Source organism: Lepisosteus platostomus, chromosome 28 (assembly GCF_059453375.1).
Source record: "Lepisosteus platostomus isolate fLepPlt1 chromosome 28, fLepPlt1.hap1, whole genome shotgun sequence".
Classification (NCBI taxonomy): domain Eukaryota; kingdom Metazoa; phylum Chordata; class Actinopteri; order Semionotiformes; family Lepisosteidae; genus Lepisosteus; species Lepisosteus platostomus.
In genome coordinates, this window is record NC_142638.1 from 6,292,784 (window position 1) to 6,312,948 (window position 20,165).

The following is a 20,165-nucleotide window of genomic DNA, read 5'->3' on the forward strand; positions in this document are numbered from 1 at the left end:
GAACTGTGTGTGACTGCAGAAATCCATTGCAAATGAGTACTTTGGCCACGTGTCCAGTGTTGAAATGCTCTGATTAATGAAGAAATGGGGTATAGCAATGTTTCCACACGTCAGCTCGCAGTGTGTGACTGGCAGGTCTGGTGTCTAAGCTGGGGCCCAGCAGGGCTCTGATCTAATCCCTCCCGCTGATATCAATTACTGGGGAGAGGAAAACCAAACCAGGCCCATGGATGGGAGTCAAACTGGAGCTTTGATAGCCGACACTACCCTCAGCCCTCTGACTCACCCTGCCTGGCTGGCTGCCTCCATTGATTACCACAGTGAAGCACTCGTGCACACCGTCACAGACATTCACATGATCGCCTGTGTGCATGGACCAGTACGAAAGTACACACAGCCAACTCTCTTACATGTACACTGCAGCGCATATGAACAACACAAGCATGCAGTTCTCCTTCACACACACATCAATTCACAATGCATGTGCAAAATACAAGTACAGGGGCAAACTAATGACATAAGCATCCGTTTACGCAAACAAACATATATTGACAGTTGTACGTTAATTCTACAAAGCAGGCACTTCTGCCTACTTTATTGGACAGCAGGAGGAAGCTCCTTAAAAACACATTCTGATGACATTCATCCCTTCGTTCGGAATATGCTACACTGGAAACAACAATTGTGAAGCACCTGACAAATTACAAATTTTGATAATTTGATTCTCAAATGACAACTAAACGGCTCTGTACTTTTGCAAAACCATGTTGTCTGTAGTTATACAAGCGTGTAACATTTGTGGTAAGAGCTACATACATTTTCTTTAGTGAACCCCTAAGACAACTCAGACAGTGGCCAACTTTTAAACGGACAACGAGAGCTGCTATTGCAGCACAAAAGTCATTTATTACTTTTTCCATTTTTCAGAGGTACCTGCTAACACTAAATCATAGGACTCGTGAAGACAGACAGTTGTTCCAAGAAACACAGTGAAGGGAAATAAACAAAGAAACACAGTGAAAACGGTAACTCAGACATAACGATTTGTTTGTTCTGTATCTGGCCTCTGATTTCTGTGAGGTCACATGGTCTCATCAGCACTGGATCAAATATTCTCCCTCGCAGTACGTCTCAAAACGAGCCGTCTTGTAGGACGAAATTGTTCTTGACAGGTGTCAGTGGTAATGGTCTGAGAGGTAGCATTCATTTACCCATGAGCTGTGTCATCCGGTCATCAGCATGATGGTCATGCACCTTCATTATCCGGACAGAGAAAAACTCCACATGCACAGGTTTCAGGAAAGGACGGAGTGGTGAGAGGAACACTAATGAGAGATGCGTATGAGCTTCACAACTGAAGTTGACAGAAGGTAACACTGTCCCAAATTACAACACCGTTGTCAGATCTGGCCCCACCAGTAGTTCTCTTGAGAAGTAGATGTGCAATAGTTACAAGGCCATGACATGAAAAAATACAAACAGGCATGCTGGTGTTGTATTCGACACTGGTGGAGAAATGGAAAGCAAAACCATTCCTTTATATTCCTCCTGCATCTCTTTAGTTTGGTCAGAATGAAACCAGCTTCATACACATGCAGTATCTCCTATTTTCTGTACAACAAAACTGTATCTCTCATAATATAAAGTAAAGATATACGTATACATCATATGGTTATATACAGGTGATTGTAACGCATGCAGACGGACTTATTTATCCATTCTGGCTCCTCATCTTCTTTATCTTATCAGTGTTTCTTTAATAAGGCTTGCTGTACACCTGCTATTGTTATAAGCCACCATATCCTCTATAGCAGCTTCCTGTTGAGCTGTACAGATTATCACTTGGTCACCAGTTCTGTAGGTGAATAGAATTTTGTCAGCTAAGAATGCAGGAATTGAATGACACTAAAACTGCACTTGCAACTACACTGGAACAGAATTCAGAGATTAGATCTGATTATTTATGCATTCTCATTCCCACAAGTGAATTTGAATGATTGCTGTCTTGGTGGGTTTGCTCAAAATAAGCTGTAACCTCTGCTGAACGTCTGTCATTGTCGTTAGACTATAGTTTGTCACGCGGTCGACTATTGCTGACTGCAGCACGTTTGATGGATTACAAGTGCACGTTCCCCTTTGGTGTTCAATCCTCCCACCACTCTTGCAGACACCCATGTCTTTCATGATCTCCTTCCCTGATGTGCTTCATTTCTCTGCAGCAACTGGGAATCCGCCTTTTGGCCTCTTTTATTTATGATTAAGATCTAATGGGTGATTAAACCCATCGTTTTCAATTTGCGTCATGTGAGGTATATAATCGTGGAATTGATTGCATTTTCCTGCTGCAAACAAAAAACTTCGATTGTTATTAACAGACTCCATTACATTCTGTGCCAAATGTTAAGACTTTGACAAAGAGTGTTTTGCAAAAACTTTTTTTTAAGGTTTGCAAGACTTGAATGAAAAGCACCATAAATGACTTAAATAAAAACTACAGGAAACCAATGCCATTTTTTCTGCGTAGGAGTGGATATTGATGTCTTTGACCACAGTTACATTAACATTGATTTAGCATTTTAGAAAAAAATTAAAAAATATCCAAGGAACTGTAAATAATCCCTTTGACAAACAGTTGCCTGTGTTTGCTCTAAACGTTGGGGCCTCTTGTTTAGTGTCTTTTTGTTTTTGAGTTATGGAATCCGTGTAACCCTGTTATAAAGCATTGGCACTTGGAACTATTATTTCTGAAAATTATGAGTGGATAGTAGATTTCTTAGCAGCTGTTCCGAGTTTTGGTTGTGAAAAATATTAAATGGGAAGCCTTTTTTTTACCGAGCCATTTGCAGCGAAGCCCATAACTTTCAGTAAGAGATAATCGCCCCGATGATCTTCATTGCTCTGGAGTCCTCAACTTTAAGTCAGCCGTCCCTCAGCTCCAGCAACTGTGTCATATTCCTAAACAGAGTCAGTGAAACTCTGAAATGTGCTTTCAGTGTAAAACCACAGCGTTGTCCTCTCGTTCCCTCGGCCACGGTGTGCCCACCCTGCTCCCTGTAGCCACACTCATTCTCTCCTTCCTCCCCTTCAGTGATTGGTAAGCCATCTCAGCCTACTGCTTTCCCAGCATTGCATGTACTGTACAGTGATTCAGGGGAGGGAGGAGTGTATTGTACGTTCTTAAATTAAAACCTGCTGTGGGTCTTAAATTGAATTAACTGAACAAACATGTCTTGTTTCATACCAGGTGGTTATAAAATTCATTCTGTCTCAATAGAAGTGCGTCTGTTCGGGCATATCCCGTATTGCGTACATGGGTAATTTTAATTTTCTTGTTCTAATACATTACAGATTGAAAACAGATTTGCATTGGCCCTGTCATTTCAGCCCGTTGTTTTTTTTGTTTAATCCAGTGTACTGTATGTGTAGGCAGGGGATCTGGGAAGTAATTGCTTTCCTCCTAAGTGCCTTGCATTGATATCCATGCTCTAACCTTCTTTCGATCAATGTGTAGCATCTTTCCTTGCAATATGAGGTTAACAGGTTAACAGTGCAGCATGGTCCCCAGCCAGTCCAGTAACATGTAAGATGAGCACATTGCATAGTATAAACCACACATGCCTTCCCTGCAGCCCAGTGTCTGCTGGTTTTCATTCCAGTTGAGCTCTCAGGCTCTTCATTGAACCCATAATTGAATTAACATTATTATTCATTTATCCGGCATATGCTCTTCTCCAAGGCAACTTACAAATGCCTTTTTTTAATATATATACAGATATTGGTAATAGCTTTTACAGCCGGGTCTCACTGGGGCCCTGGGAGGTCAGCTGATATGAAACCAAAGGACACAGGTGCTATGAAAAGTGGGGGAAGGAGGCCCTGTCTCAGATTAAGGAAACAGCTCCAGCTTTGAAAGAGGTGTTCTCAAGCGATAATCTGGATATCCCTTGGCCAGGCAGAGAATGTGTGTCATACAAAGAGAAACCAGAGCAGTTAAAGTCTTCGAACTACCATAAACTGCTCCACTTAACAGAGCTACCTCCCACATACCATTCTTCACTGTCACCTCGAACTGAACAAGATATTAATAATGCATTTTATTTCTCTACACTTCCCCATGCTGGTGGCTCAATGTGCCATCAGAGGAGGAACAGGCCTAAAATAACTGAAAGCTTTACGTTTTAGCTTTCCGTGGGTGTGTGCGTTTCTGCCTCTGACATATTTGTTGTTGACGGTGTCTCTAAATGATGTGCTAACAGCCCCTCTGTATCTTTCCGTGTGATAGGAGGACTCCCAGCGGTATTACTCATGGCGCAGTTTCGGCCCCGGAGACCCCCACACGGCCGAGCTCTGGGTTGACATGACCTTGCCGGAGCACAGCCAAGTGCGAGTCCATGGCATCCTGTCCAACACGCACCGCCAGGCAGCGGTGAGCACGCGGGCCTGCGCGAGTGACGCCGCGGCGGAACACCGACACGCCGCGCACAAACCGCCGGCGGACAGAGCACCAGCATCAGTACAGCCGAGAACAGTTCTCAGTGCAACACCTGCGCACGGGTGTGCACACCTGCACCCGAGACACCAAACAGGCTAAGCACATGGGACACAAAACACATCTGTGGTGGTTGCAGGAGTTTCAGTCTTTGGCAGCGTGCTTGGCGAGCAAGATGCATGAAGGGGGAACGTGTCACACCGACTAGACACAACCTGTTCGTATACCCACACAGCGATGTAACACTTTTTTCTCTCTCCTTTCCTCTCCCTCTTCTGCTTTCCAGCGTGTGGCCTTGTCCTTTGATTTCCCCTTCTATGGACACTATCTGAGGCAGATTACCATAGCAACTGGAGGTGAGCTGTTGCACAGGGATGTGACGAAATGTACCGCACAGTAATGGTGGCTGTGGTTTGACATTTCAGAGTAGAAAAGGTTAATGCCCAACAAGAAAAACTCAGAATACCTCTCAGTACGTTTTTAGGAGTAAGATAATATGAGCTGTGCTTGAAATGTATTTATCTAAATTTTCTTGTTTAGTTTTTCTTTTTTCTCGTTTAAAGTAAACAGGATATATTAGTTTCTCTTAGTCTGGTAATTTGTTTTTTATGGGTTCAGCCTAGTGTGAGTTAAAAACTTGGTGTATATTTCAAGAAGTCCTGTTTCTGCGCTTCTTGCTGATTGAAATTATAGAACTATTAATCATCCATGCCTCTTCTCTGTGGCGTGCGTGCCTGAGTCAGCCGCGATTTCAAATGCTTAGCTTTTTTACTTTTGTTTTCTTTTTTCGTGACTAATTGTATTCAGGATTATTTGCATTTACTGTGGAGTAATGGAACCCAGAGCAATTTTTTGGCTGTGTTGGATTTTGATTTTTGATATTGTGTTTGTAAACCACCAAAATACCAGAGCCCCGCCTCCTATTATCAGCTAATTAAACTTAATATTCAGTCATGATCACCAGACACAGTGTGCTATAAAACCACAGCTTGGCTTTGGTGTTGAACCCATGTGTGCACGTGTTGTTCATTCCATCAGGGCTGGATAAACAGCAGAGCAGATTGTGTCCAATGTGGAGCCCCTAATGAGGCTGGAAAGCTTTCTTACAGAACAAACACCCTGTTCTCAATCCTTCCAGCTCGTTCAAAAGTACCTGGCTGTCAGTGCACTGACCAGGACCCCTATACCCACAGAAAACAATTTAATTCTTGAGCATGATTTCAGTCCACCATGCAAGCGCTGCACTGCAGTGTTGTAAGTGGTGTCAGTATTTTTGTAAGCCTACTGTGTAAAGGAATGTGTATTACATTTGAAACACCTCAATTTGAATATGTGCAGTGTGCAAATAACCTGATAGAGTGTCCACACTCTAAGTGTTTATCTAACAGAATTGTACCTAATGATCATTTTAAATAAGAACTGATGGAAACTTGTTCCCTCCCTTTTCCAGTTATTTTTTTCCGATGTGCATTACATTTAATTTTGTTCAAATTTTCCATGTCTTGAGTCACAATAAGAAACAATATTGTGTATAGTTTTACATTTAACACACTTTAAATGTTTCTTAAACCCTAGGAACTATTACAGTGAAGGCATTCCTCCACTCGATTCACTAATTTACAGCAATAATCTTTCTTAGTGGACAATCTAATGTGGTTGATTCAGAAACAATGGCGAATACATAAAGAATGTATTGACTTTGTGCTATGTAATCCCTTAACATGCACATGGAAGTACTTGCTCCTAAGCCTATCAATAGCAATAAACCATTGTGCATCCCGGTGGAGATTTGTGTGGTTAAATTCCTTCACCTTTCTTGAGGAATCTTTTAACACAGAAGTGTTTGTACACCAATATCCTTCACAGGGAAATCAGAAGTGGAAGCCAAGTCTGTGCTGAAGGCCTCTCGGGAGGGTAAAGCAGGTCTCTCCCTCTCCAGTGCCAATTGGTCTGATCAGGCCTCAGCTGAGCTACTTCAACCTTCTTTGTTACAACTAAAAGAACAGATCTATAAACAAGATGTTGACATAAACTACCGGATTGTTGTTCTTGAGGACAGGCTCTGGGGAGCCCTGCCACAGAAGAGAGCAGTGATTCTGGAGCGGCAGGCCTCTGACCTTTGACCTCTTTCTCCCCTTTAGGGTTCATCTTCACTGGGGAGATCACGCACCGCATGCTGACAGCAACACAGTACATCGCGCCTCTCATGGCCAACTTTGACCCCAGCTACTCCAGAAATTCCACAGTCCAGTACTGTGACAATGGTGAGGGTCCCATTGAAGGTCTCAGGTAGTTTCCTAGTGTTTGAGCGTCATATGTTTTATACTTGTGAATTGTGCCGTTAGCCCTAATGTGGATTTTGATTCACATTAAGACTAACAGCTTCTGTCTAATGAGTATTAACTAGGACACGAATACCGGAGGATGCAAAACGATCTGAAATCAGAACGGGTCCAATATCTGTCCTTCACAGAAGGGATGATATTCTTCAGACACCAGATTTGTGAAGCCAGACTTGGAGGCGCTGTAGCCGGATGATTCCCAAGTCTTTTTCAAGGGTTATGTCAACAGCGTCCTTCACATACGTGTTGTGACAATAAAAAATATTTTTGAGGCATTTGACTAAGCCTGCAGGTACCTGGCTGCTGTGTCGTGAATCAGGCGAGTGTGTTTATTTATTTGCCTTGCTGAAGTCTGGGCCATGGCCTGGTCTCGTGTGCTCTCTCTCAGGGACGGTGTTTGTGGTCCAGTGGGATAAAGTACGTCTCCAGGGCAGAGAGACTGAGGGAGCCTTCACCTTCCAGGCGGCACTGCACAGCACGGGGGCCATCACCTTCAGCTACAAAGACGTGAGTCACTCGGGGTTACCGGGGAAACACCCTGACCAGCAGGAACCTCATACTCGGCTCAAGGGCCCGCATCGCCAGCTGCAACACACAATCATGTATTGATTATAATTGAGTGTTGATCAGTACTCATGCATTGCTTTGAGCAGGCCGAGACCCCCCCCCCCCCGGCCCACTGCTTCCTAGATGAAGATACAGCTCAGGTTATCCCCTTGAGCAATAGAAAGGTTAGTTAGAAACGTGCAAGGCAAGGCAATGCAGTTCTGTATGAGCACACACCCCACGCACACTCACTGTGAAAGCTGACATGCTGTCTTTCACACAGGCTAGCAAACTATCTCTATCTCTTGAATGCACCCCCACAGCATTTACTGCTCCCCAGCTGTGTCTGCCTTGTTTCCTGGTTCCATTATCTTCAGCCTGACTACTGATGTGTGACTGACAGCCGCCATCTGTCTCATTGATTTCTCTCTCATTACCTCCCTCCCTTTCTCCCCCTCTGAAACTAATTTTTTTGCGCCATCCCTCCTCCTCCGTCTTCCTCATCATCATCAGTTTCTTTCACTGTGGGTGACAGTGTAGCGTTTTACGGATGACCAGTCATACAAAAGTACAAAACAATCCAAAAAAACAACACTGCAGTGGTGTCTTTTAACGTCTAGCGCAGCTTAAAACTGCTCACAGTAGCGCACAGAACACAACACAGTCACGTTTTTTTACCGACATTCACAATCTGTTCTAATCATTTTTTTCCTAACATAAAACACACACACATTTTTATGTTACACATTTATGTGTGTGCTGCTCTTAACCTTTTTGAAAAAAAATAGTCAAATACTTGTATATTTTGGTACATCATTATTCGTAGCTGGAGTGAGGGCTACATACTGTAAGGCTGCATTCAAATAATGAATGGTACTGCTGATGTTCAAATGGGTAGAAATATCTGGTTTTTCATTGCGGCCCAGTTCATATTGTATTTAAACAATAAAACTATTGTTTTATTACACATTATTTTAACAATAATTATAAATATGCCTCTTCTTCAGCAGCCCTTTATTCTGCTTCTTGTCCTCCTCCAGGTGCCGATGGCCGTGGCAGAGATCAGCTCAGCTCAGCATCCTGTGAAGGCTGGCCTCTCTGATGCTTTTATGGCAGTTCAAAGTTCCCCCCACACACCAGGTAAACCACCAGGGGGTGCTCTTTCTCACTTGTACTGGTTGGACAGAGGTTGAAAAGGCTCCTGATAAGGGTGTGAAGAGACAGAGCACCTGTCTAAATCAAACACTGGCTAGATACCATCTGCAAAACATTCATACTGCTGTTGCAACGTAAATTAAATGTTCTGTATTTAGTTAAGGTGGGATTCTCCTTACGTATTTTTAATAATTACAAATACTTGTCTGTCATCTTTTAAAGTACACATGGATGCCATTTAACAATGTCTCCAGGTCTTGCATTGAGCCTGTGTTCCAGTGTATTATTTGAGCACATCTAGAGTGATACAATGTGTTCCCCCCAGAGGCACGCCGCAGGACCATTTATGAATATCACCGTGTGGAAGTGGACCCATCAAAAATCACCAACAGCTCTGCCTTTGTGTTCACCCCCCTGCCCAGTAAGTACACATCAGCTCTCAGTCATCTCTGGAAGTCACCACTCAGATCAGCAGTGTCTCGACTCTTCAGCCAGTCAGACCTGTCACAGCAAGTTACAGGCCAATCACAACTTGCAGGAGTAGATATTTTGTCCTCAAGATGGAGTACTGTCCGTCAGTTCAAACCACGTTTCCATCACATCTCCTCCTAAATACTGTTGTTTCCTTATTGGATAGGAAAAATAGTAATACGTAGGCATTGCAATTAGATTCATGTGTTAATGTAATGAGGTAATGTATCCATTCGTTTGACATGTCTGTTATGTGCTTCTGTCCCCAGCTTGCCTCCAGCATGAGACCTGTGAGTCTTGCCTCTCGTCCAACTTCACCTCTGGCTGCAGCTGGTGCAACATCATCCAGAGGTGAGAGCACAGAAGGGCAGTCATTGACAGGCCAGATGAACTGTGTGATTATGGGCATTCCTGCCATTGATGGCTTTTTTTAAAGGCTGTCTTGTGTGTTTTTGCATGTTTCGTTCTATAACATTTGCTAATGTAAATAACTGTAAATGTGTGTGTGGGAGAGCTGGAGAAAGTACTTGCTTGAGTGTCAGCTGGATATGTATAAATTGCTTGTTACTGTAAGAGCATGTTCATTTGTTTATATGCTTGTGACCTTATCTGGGCACATGTGTGTGTACGCACAATGTGGGTGAATTATTATTATTTGGCACTTTATTATCAACCTGCTCAGATCTGGGAGCTGAGCTCAGCACTGGGACTGTGTCAGTAAATGGCAGGAGAGAGATTAAGAGGGGGATTTAGGAAATGAGAAACAGCTTGAGGTGAGTAATAGCTGCAGATTTCAAAGCTGAAGTTTTCAGGCCCTGGTCTTTGCAGTTACCCTTCCTTCTCAGAACCGAGGTGTTGCTGTTTATAAGTAAATAACCTTGGGCATAGTGCCACATTCTGTGGACAATAGGTAATCAGCAACACAAGGTTCTTGCCTGGCATTTGAGGAAGAAATCCCAGGTTTCCTCCTTATCTCCGCAAAACATAGAGCAATTTTCTGAGAGGAACAAAGGGCTCTTTGAGTCTTTTGATCTGTTTTTTTTACTGACTTTCTCCCAGAAAAAAAAAGATAGCCAGAAATACGTAATGAATTCTAAGCAGAATGTCGTGAGAACATCAAATTGATATCTGTTAGAATTTCTTTAAATCATCAACTAAAATGAGGTAAGTTGTGAAGCAGAAAACCCTGAAAGTCTACTCACTCATCTCAAGCACTGTAGTACACTCTTCCCAGCTGGACAGTGTTGTTGTCACATGTGGGCCTAGCCAAAATAAATAAGGAATTCTGTTTGCAGCCTGTCCTGGTGATGTCACCCATTTTACACTTGTGCAAGGAGTTTCTTTTCAAGGTTTTGACTAACAGTTCGATTGCGTGGAAACTGGAAATTAATCATTTTCCTTTCAGACAGCCCCCTGTTTCTCTAGCGATATCAGAAAAAAAAGGAAACATTTTTATTTTTCTAAATTTTTATTTATTTTTCTAAATAATGCACAGAGCTTCACAATGAATTTAATGAGCAAAATGTTTTATTATCTACATTCACCTGTCATTCCCTTTCACACTTGTTGTGCATTGTGTTGTGTACGTTCTGTAGCATTTTGCTTTGCTCTTTTAGCTGATAATGCCAAATACTTAGGTCAAGCATCCTATTCAGGATCCTATTATATCGTAAACCATCCCATTAGGATGTCCCAAAGGTCAATGTGGCACCATAATGCTTTATCAGAGCCCAATAATATATTAACCTTGTTTAGGAATAGTGAAATGTTGCTTTCTTTAAAGCTTTTTGTCAGTCTCGCGAATAGAAATCTAGACAGAAGCAAAACAGGAACAGTGCGTATTACAAAAGGAATTTAATGTTTTGCAAGACAGAAAATTAAGCAGATGAAGAATGGAGATCCTGTCTCTTTCTGTACAGTGAACAGGCCGATAGGCGTGCTTAGAGCTAGTCCCTTGACCATAGGGAAAAGTATTATTCTGTTACCCCGTGGGAAGTTCAGACTGAAGGGTTATTAAAAGCAGGGTGCAAGAGTAAGGGCTGCTGCCAGTCACTGTACTGACATCTGTAAAGAGACAGTTGAGCTTGTTTTTTTGGCACGAGTAACAAGTGATTGCATGAATTGGAAGGCTGTCACGACAATCTAGATACCGCTAGCCCATTAGTGCAAGAGGCCGTAGGAGGAGCTGGGAGAGGGAATGGGAAATGGGATTCAGCAGAGCCTGCTCGCCCGACCTGTTTATTCATGGAAAACTGTGCAAATAGAGCAATCTGGATATTAATGTTTGACTTCACAGCAGAGTGTCCATCTTTTCGTTCTTATTAGGATTTTTTTTAATTCACCAAGACGGAAAACCTATGCTTCTTGTCACGAGCAGTTCGTGCAGGATACGTTGTGTACACATTCTGGGACCTGCCTTTGTATATCGGCAACATCTATTTGTTTTGTAATCCCAAGAAGTATGTGTAAACTTTAATTATAGTGATTGTCGTATTGTTTGTTTCATATATGGCTGAGGTTGATCTTTTTCTCTTTTTGTCTTTTCCGACATCTGTTTGAATTTTTTTAGTTTTGTAATGTGCTAAAAATAGTTCACTAACGCAGTACATTTTTACTATGTAGTGTAAGTTAATTTTTTTGTTCACTTTATCATTGTGCTGATTGTTGGTATAATTTCCAGTCTGTACTCAGCTTTTCTGTGTCTTAATAGTTAAATTAGCTCTAGTTTAATTCATATCTTGTATGCTACACACAAAAACTACACAGTGCCCTGGAGTTTCTGCTGTGTCTCTGCTTTGTCTTACAGTTCAAGAAAAAGTTTCTGTAAAACAAAAAAATGTTTTATGAATTGGTGTGGGTAGTGGGATTTTTTCAGTGGCTGTGTGAGTTTCAGGGATGGAGATTGGGTTGCAACTCAACAATAACATTTAGGTTTGCATTTCAGAATGTTCATATCTACTGTGTACACCTGCAGAACACCTGCAAATATCCCAATAGAATCCTCCAGGAATGCCAGGATCCTACGGGATTCATTTCTCAAGAAACATAAAGGATTCCTAAAAAATGTTCCAAATACTTACAGGAACCACTAATGATTTGGGCTTCAAACGTTTGCAGGATTTCTGTGTATTTTCTGCTGTAGTTTTTGCAGGAAATCGTTGAATTTGCAACATACAGATTCAGATGTCAGAAATTGACTCACTGACTTTGCTTAAATGACTATGTTTCCTTGAAAACACCTTGTCCATCTGTGTCTTTCAGGTGCTCAGATGGGATTGACAGGCACAGGCAGGAGTGGCTGGATTATGGTTGTGCAGAGGAGGTAGGGAACCATCATGAGATCCCTTTGGCTTCTCTTAGGATTCCCTCTAGAATATTAGCACTGGGGAAATCGCAGAATGGTCACTGTTATTCATTATATTTGTCATTTATTGAGGAGTGTACCTGCCTTACCGTCTTACGTGTCATCTGATCTTTAGTGGGAGGTCAAAAATGCTGTCTGTCTTTATTCTGAAAGCACTTCTGAGTCCCAGATGTAAACTCCTCTGCGGCAGATGGCTGAAACGACACCTGGTGCTACATCGTCGTGTTGTTTCTCCCCTCTAGCCCAAGGACATGACGTGTGAGGATTACGCCCCACAGGGGACAGACGTCTCCCTGGGGCAGGTTAACCCCTCTGTGTCCGAGCCCACCCCCTCCCCCGGGACGCTTCTGGACAGTCCCGTCACCGAAGGTAAGTAAGCTTGTGTCTCGTGTGGCACCGGCGGCCTAATGCGTCCGCGTGCCATGCTGGGACAGCCCGTTCCTCGGAGAGGTGGGTCACTGGCTCGTAAAGAAGAAAGCAGTATTTGATGTCATCAGCTGGGGGCACGGTGGCACACATGGCAGTTAACACTGCTGCCTGGCACCTTGGCCAGGTTTGACTCCAGTTTGGGGCAGATTGGTGTGTGAGGAAGTGGTGTATTCACCCCAGTGTTCAGATGGGCTTGTGCTGCGTGCTCCAGTTTTAATCCGGTTTGCATTGTCACTTGTCCCTTTCCGGCAGGGGTTCGAAGGGAATTTCACACTTAGAAGCACCAGCTCAGCCTTACAAGTGTGGCCTGACTGACTGGAAGTGTGTCTGTACGGATGCTTGTATCATCTACCCACGTAGTGGACTGGTGCACATTAGAATGGCTGTCCTCTCAGCGTTCTGGGTGACTTTAGATTACCTTACGGTCCTGGCAAGTGGGACAAGTTTAAGTATGTAGAGGGATTCATTAGCATGGTAAATAAATAGGAAAATTGTGCTATTCAGCAGCCTGGCTTTCTACACTACTGAACATGGAAAGAAACCAGAAACAAAAATATTCACTTAGACCTTAATGATAAAAGTGTTAAAAAAATAATCATTATCAATGTTTGTTACCATCTAAACTCTTAACGAGGCTAGGTGTCATGTCCTTCAGTGTTGTGAAGTGGTCTTTGATGTTCAGCACTGTGATTCTGCTTTCATTCCCTGTTCTTTTGGATCTGTCAGTGTTCCTCTCTTGCTCTAATCTGGAAGAATGGAAGCAGTACAGATAACTTTTTTAAATTCCTGCGATGGCTATTTTCTGGCAGGCCTGCAGAGTATATTTTTATACAGAGCTGTGTGCTTCATTTCATCTGTCTGTTCTGATTGAAATCCTGTTTCTTCACAGATGACACCAAACAGCTCATTCATTACAATGGCAATGGTGAGTTTCCTGAGGCTGATGTTACTATTACGAATATTTTGTTAAAATATTTCAAATAACTATTTCCAGAGGGGCCAAAGTCTGACTCCATGCAGTTCTTCAAACTATTCTATGTACTGTAATAGCTCTTGAAATAATGAACTGATATGAACAGATCTAAAAGGTAATCACCCAAGACTTAAAGTCTGTGAAGAAAGTATCAGTGTAAAATCATTGTCTTCATTGATGGACTAAACTTCACACAACCTTTGCAAATTGCGGAAAATGCTACAATTGTGTTAAAAATAAACTTAATCATGGTTCATATGAAACATCAGTAAATAAGACTGTGATAAAAAGGAAAAAAAGTTCAACATAACAGATTACTCATTATTCTTTTTCTTTTTTGCATATCATATTCTGTGCAGGGGCTGTGCAGAGTTTTTTTCATATTTTTGCATACATTGCATGAGATAAAAATCCACATCAAGATGAGACAATATTCATAGAAGACCTCAAATGAAAACTGAGCTTATACTCGCCATATAACATATGTCCCAGTTCTCTATCACGGTTATCTATCACAGTAATGATAAATTAATGGAGAGTTTACAACCAGTTCCTCCTCTGGCTGTTGTTTCTTCCAGAAAGCCCCAGGCACCAGTTATAGCGAAGATTAAACATGCCGCTAATTATCCAGTAGCCAGCATGGGAACGAATTGTGTAGGTGAATGATGAAACAGGCCTGTGTGTCTCTGTCACCGTGACCGCTCTCTCAAGGAGGGGGACCCACAACAGGGTTTGAATATGAATCAAAATAATCATAGTAATGATACTGTACTTCTCAGTGTGTTTTACATTCACGTCAGCGGTACAGGCTTCTTAACAAAGCCGGCATTGAAGAAATTAAGTTGAAACACATTTAATGACTCAAGAATCTCTTACTATTCACAAAGCTTGCAGAGCACTTCAAATGACTTATTTTATCCCTCTGTCTCGCTCTTTCCTTCTTCTCATCCTCCATCTTCTCTCTTTTCTCTGGACCCGGTGTGTGTTCCCTCAGACCTGCAGACAGGTCCTCCTAGGCAGCAGGGGGCGCCAGTGCACACTGGGATCATTGCAGGTGTGGTGTCGGCGGTGGTGCTGCTTCTGGCCCTGACCCTGCTGGCTCTCTACATCAACACACATCCCACGGCTGCCCCTGCTTTCTATCTCATACAGGTTAGTCTGTCTGTCCTCCAGATGGTCCTTACTATGGTCTCCTCTGCCTGTCAGACAGTTTCTAGGTCTTCCTGGGTGTTTATGTCTCCTGTGCTCATATTTCTCTCCTTCACTCTTTCTGGTTGCTTGTACAGTTAAATGCCAATCTTTCACACTAATGGGTTTCTGTCTTCTTTTGTCTATTATATACTGTACTTGGTTGTTTATATTTTGCCCTTTTCTGTTTACCACAGCATCGCTCTGTCTAGCTGTCTTGTGTGTTTTGCTCTCTCTGCCTTGTCAGTCAGTCTGTCTGTCCCTGTATGTGCCTGTCAGTTTCAGTGATCTTCAGGGCGAGACTAAACAGCAGATTGAGGTGCAGGTCTGGTCTTGACTCCTGTCATTGTCTGAGTTCCACCTCAGCAGTCAAATCAAGGAGCTCGGCGTCAGCGCCTTGAATTCTAGACACAGCTGTCATTTCTAATTGTAATGAAGAAATTATCGCCTTCCTGTGCAAAAGCTGACAGCCCACAGATTAGACGTGACTGACTCCCTTTTCTGTTTTCTTCCCCTTGCCAATAAACAAATGTCTGTCCTCCTCAAATGTATGACACAAATGTAAGAATTGGTCATTTATTTCAGTAACAGGGAATACATTACAATTGCGACATTGCATGTTCCCCTGAAGAGGTGTGGAGCTCTCAGCCGAAGTACCTGTCCCAGCGGGGAGAGAGTGAGGAAAGTGACAGCACTCAGAAGGGTTACTCCGTTCATTCCAAAACCTCATCTGTGACTAATAGGCCAAAATCCATCCCTCATTCTGTTTGAAGCACCAGAGTGTGTATGTGCTCTTAGCTCAGTCCAAGGGAGCACTGGTTAATCAACAGGAACAGTACCTGGGTTAGAAAATTAGAAACAAATTGGTCATTTTTAAATCAAACAAAGTATCGGGAACATAGCGCGATTTGGTATTGGTGCTTTTAAACAAAACAATTGACATCTTGTTCATTTGAGTGTGTATTTTGTTCTGATTTCACAGAGACGCTCCAACCATTGGCCAGCCATGAAGTTTCGGAACCAGGGCTGTCACTCGAGCTACACCGAGGTGGAGGTCGGAGGTCATGAGAAAGAGGGCTTCATAGAGGCCGAGCAGTGCTGAGGAGGAGGAGGAGGGGTGTGTGTGGCATGAGGAGTGCTCTACAAGTAACGGACAACAAAGTGGACCAATGCAGGGAAGATCCGGGACTGAAGTGTGGGCCTGTTCCAATCCTAGTTAGCATCCTGCTCTCTGTCAGCAGTGGGCCTGACTCAGGGCTCCCCTGTTTCTCTCTGCACTGGTCCGCTCAGGCACTCCCAGCTCTCGTCTGGGGGCTGCTGTAAGTAAAACACCAATGACCACAAGCAAGAAAATGCATTACAATCGGGCACATGGGCAAACATTGAACAGACACTATAAATCAGCCCTCTGTTCCCCTCTAGAGACTCACACCATGGGCAGCAGTGAGGAGCAGTGGTTATGGCTCTGGACTTATAACTGGAACGGAGTGAGTTTGAATCCCAGGTGGAGTTACAGCTGCTGAATCCTTGATCAAGGTACATGGATTGCTTTGGTAAGCTGAGCTGTACGAACTTGGATTACTTCAGATGAAAGTGTCAGCCAAATTATTTAGTGATAAAAAAGGGAATGCACGTTATTCATCATAACTGCAATTGGTGTACAGTTTGTCTTCATAAAACTGAGTTTTTTTTTAGGTGAAATCTGCATTTTGAAGTGTCTTGTTGATCACTGTCTTAACCTGCAATCTCACATCTTATTATGACATTACTCTTATCACTGACATCCTTTGAAATCTTTTATGGAAACTTTGCTCAAAACAGTACTGGTTCTGTTGAAAGTAATAAATAGTACGTCGAGTTTTTATAAGACCTTAATAAGTTGAAAACACTGGTTATCGTACCAGCATTAAAAAAAAATATTGTAGATATTCAGAGTGCTTGCCAAATCCTGTCAAAGTGTATGATAAATCATGACATTTATAACTTGAAGCTCTACAGTTATGAACCAGATTTTCTCTTCCAACATATTCTGAAAAGTTCCATATTGTGTTTTTAAGGATTTCTAGGATGGTGAAGGTTGCTTATGGTATCAGTATTATCCTAAAGAAGACAGATCTCAAAGCATTCATTATCATGCTATGAGTTTTTGCTTCATTAGAATGTGCTAAACTCGCTCCAGGTTGAAATCATCAGTGTGGTTTAATTTTCAGGCAGGTCATAGGGGAATACTATTAAAGACATATACAGTCTATATATTATGTATATATTAATGGGGGAGTTCTGCAAAGTGTATTATGCACGTGATCACAAATGCAGTGACAACCTAGAGACTTTTGAGATGAGAGCTGTTGATTTTAGCTTGGTTGAACAGCATTGCCTTCTGCTCCCCTGGGGAATACTGAGGGAGAACCATCAGGGTCTGAGCTACATGTTTATCTGACATACCGAGCAACAAGCGCCACATCATTCTCATCTCGTACTGTGACAAAGCAGCCCGCCCTCATTCTTCTTATTCCTGGAGATTGATCAGAGGGAAGATGTTACATGGTTGCTCCTAAAAAGCCTCTGTTTGTAGAGCAGAATGAGCCTCAGACACTGGTGATGGCTGGTCCAGGTCCCAGTTACACTGCTTGTATCCAGGCACTCCCTGTAGCCTGGCAGTGCTGTCCTGGGCACTGCCAAGATATTCATTTTCAATAATGCGCAATACACTCCAACTCTGCTGCTCAGCGTCAATGTGGTTGCCCTTGCCAGGGGCAAGCTGTGCTGGCACACGAGAGTCAGGAGTGAGGCTGGTTCTTTGCTCACCGCTTAGTGTCATCTGTCTCCATTTTGGTACACCAGGGCTGTCCAACCCTGCGTATCTGAAAGGTCCTCAGAGCAGCTCCCGAAGAGCTGAGCAAAAGCTGTCAAATTGATCTGCTTGACCAGTTAGTTTAGTTCATTAAGGCCTGAGCTGGCATGAAACTCTGTGGGCACACCGGCCCCCCAGGACCGGGCTTGGACACTCCTGTGACCAGCGCTGAAAATCGCTCAACAGTGAAAAAAGCTTAAAAGACTCGTGAGAGACTTGTGTTTCTCCTGGGTGTCTGTCGGTTCAGTCAGGAGGCACAGCGGAGCCGCGGCACGAAGGTTAAATTAGGCTTGGCAATTTTATTAATATATGGGTTGACAAAACATGCTGAATCCTAAAAAATATTGAAGAGCTGGGGTTATAGGTACTCATAACTACTGTAACTAACTTGCTCAATATAATTAATTTGGATCTGGATTAGAACAGACCACAAGGAGTGTGCCGCAATTCAGCTAAGAGCTTATGGTACTTCCTGGTTATCACAGTGCAAGATCACAGGACTACTGCACCTCTTTACTCCCTCTTACAGGGATGTACACCTGAGGGTCTTATTGGGGGAGCCTGGTACCATTGTTTAGTTTCACAGTGGGATGTGAACATTCAAACCACACACACACACACAAAAATATATTGTGAATATATCACATCTTTAAGGCAATATGAAATAAAGAGAAAAAATGTGAGAAAAATATATAGCCAAATTCTTTGATGTATTTTATTTTTAAGCAGAGAGCTCATTGCTGGGAAGAATAGGTCGCAGTTTCCCCTGGAAGAGGCCCTTTCTGTAGGCACTCCAAGCTGGGACTATCTGAGCTCTGTAATTAAAAGTGCAAGGATACAAAGTGACATTCATCCGCTATAACAGTATTGTATAAAAGAGTAAATATGTTAAGAAAATAAATCAATAAATGATTTCCTGATTTAAAAAAAAAAGATTGAGTACATCTTTGTGATGTCTGTTGTGCTCTGGTGATTGTTCGTATCCTTCTGCATATCGGGTGCTAATCCATCACTTAATTTTGGGATTTTTGGAGCTGGCAAGCACATGACTACAGTGTACATGCCAGCCCATGTGGCAGTCTCTCTCATCCGTACGGTAACATGCAGGAACCACACGGCCACATGGAAACATGAGATGCTGGCATGTTCAGAGAACTCCCTTCCCCAAGGGCGTGTGACCACCGGGCCGGTCTTGATTTGGGTGGCAGAAAACTGGTTTTCAATCCAGCTGAGCTGTAAATCACAAGGGCAGGCTGATGCCTTTAACTGATCTGCTCGCCGAGTCTTTTGGTTCGGGCAGGGAGCTGTGTCAGCATGCAGCTTTGCAGCAGTTTGCAAAGGAGCAGGTGAAGATTTTTTCCATGCTGAAAGGAAAAGAAAAGAGACACAAGAGACTTGCGGTCTACTTGTTACTGCACTCAGGCCACATTTAAAAAAAATATTTGTCCTCAAGAATACTGTTTCTGCCAACTTTGGCATATATAACGTCCTGAACTTGCTGAGCGTTCTTTGTGACTAAAAACTTCATAGGTGAATCTATAATAAACACAGTTGAGAATGACAATACAACACAGAAACATATGCCCCAAACATAATATTGAAATGAATTAGCCTGTGATTAAGAACTTGGCTGGAGCAAAAACATGGAGAGACAGTGGTCCCCTCCAGGATCAGGACTGGGAACCAATGAGCTAGAGTATCTCCACTGCTCATTAAATAGGCACCTAGTGTCAAATTGGGCTTTTATGTTGAATTGAAAAACAGGGTGTCAGCTTTCTGGGGTTTGAACTGGTTCAGTGAGTGCTGTTTAGGTTTTTACTGTGTAGCTTCATCCAGTTGGCAAATACTAGTTTCCTACGGCATGACTTTGGAGAGGATCAAACGATATAAGATATTAAAAATGCAGATCTAGTCCAGTGGGAAAGAAATGATCTTGTCTTATTTTTTCTTGAATTCCACTGTTATGCTGTAGATTTCACTCTCCATGGCTGTAACGTTAAGTGGGATTTTAATCACTACTTAAATAGCCCTAGTCTACATTTCATGGGAGCCTTAAATATCTGTGGATGTTTTTTAAAGGGGTGGAAATCACTGATTTTTAAAAAAAGCTTAGCATTACAAATACCATTTTCTACAACAGTGATTACGACTAGAATTATAATGACTGTCTTTAGAAATGACCGCAGAGGCATGAAACTAAAAAAGCACACTAAATTCCTGTCCTACTATAAACCCTGGGTCTTTCATCCTCCCGCTATAACAAGGCCCACGTGTTTCCGAGCGAAACAGTCCATCAGAGCGGACGGGTGTGGCTGAGCCAAGAGAGGCACGCCCAGTCGACAGCACGACAACCT

General features: G+C 42.8%; 1 protein-coding gene across 5 annotated transcripts in view; it reads left to right on the forward strand.

Annotated features, from left to right (window-relative positions):
- Positions 1–18,744, forward strand: part of plxdc1 (plexin domain containing 1) — a 67,819-nt gene extending 49,075 nt beyond the window's left edge. For 4 of the 5 annotated variants that reach the window (XM_088622700.1, XM_088622699.1, XM_088622701.1 and 1 more), the window contains 12 exons: positions 4,283–4,426; positions 4,776–4,845; positions 6,631–6,753; positions 7,220–7,338; positions 8,418–8,517; positions 8,858–8,953; positions 9,273–9,354; positions 12,265–12,325; positions 12,610–12,736; positions 13,686–13,721; positions 14,764–14,921; positions 15,940–18,744. In XM_088622700.1, coding sequence (XP_088478826.1) covers positions 4,283–4,426; positions 4,776–4,845; positions 6,631–6,753; positions 7,220–7,338; positions 8,418–8,517; positions 8,858–8,953; positions 9,273–9,354; positions 12,265–12,325; positions 12,610–12,736; positions 13,686–13,721; positions 14,764–14,921; positions 15,940–16,059 — 1,236 coding nt within the window. In that variant the 3' untranslated portion in view covers positions 16,060–18,744. The remainder of the gene's footprint in view (positions 1–4,282; positions 4,427–4,775; positions 4,846–6,630; positions 6,754–7,219; positions 7,339–8,417; positions 8,518–8,857; positions 8,954–9,272; positions 9,355–12,264; positions 12,326–12,609; positions 12,737–13,685; positions 13,722–14,763; positions 14,922–15,939) is intronic. The other variant, XM_088622702.1, reaches the window with a different exon arrangement.
- Positions 18,745–20,165: the final 1,421 nt, after the last annotated feature.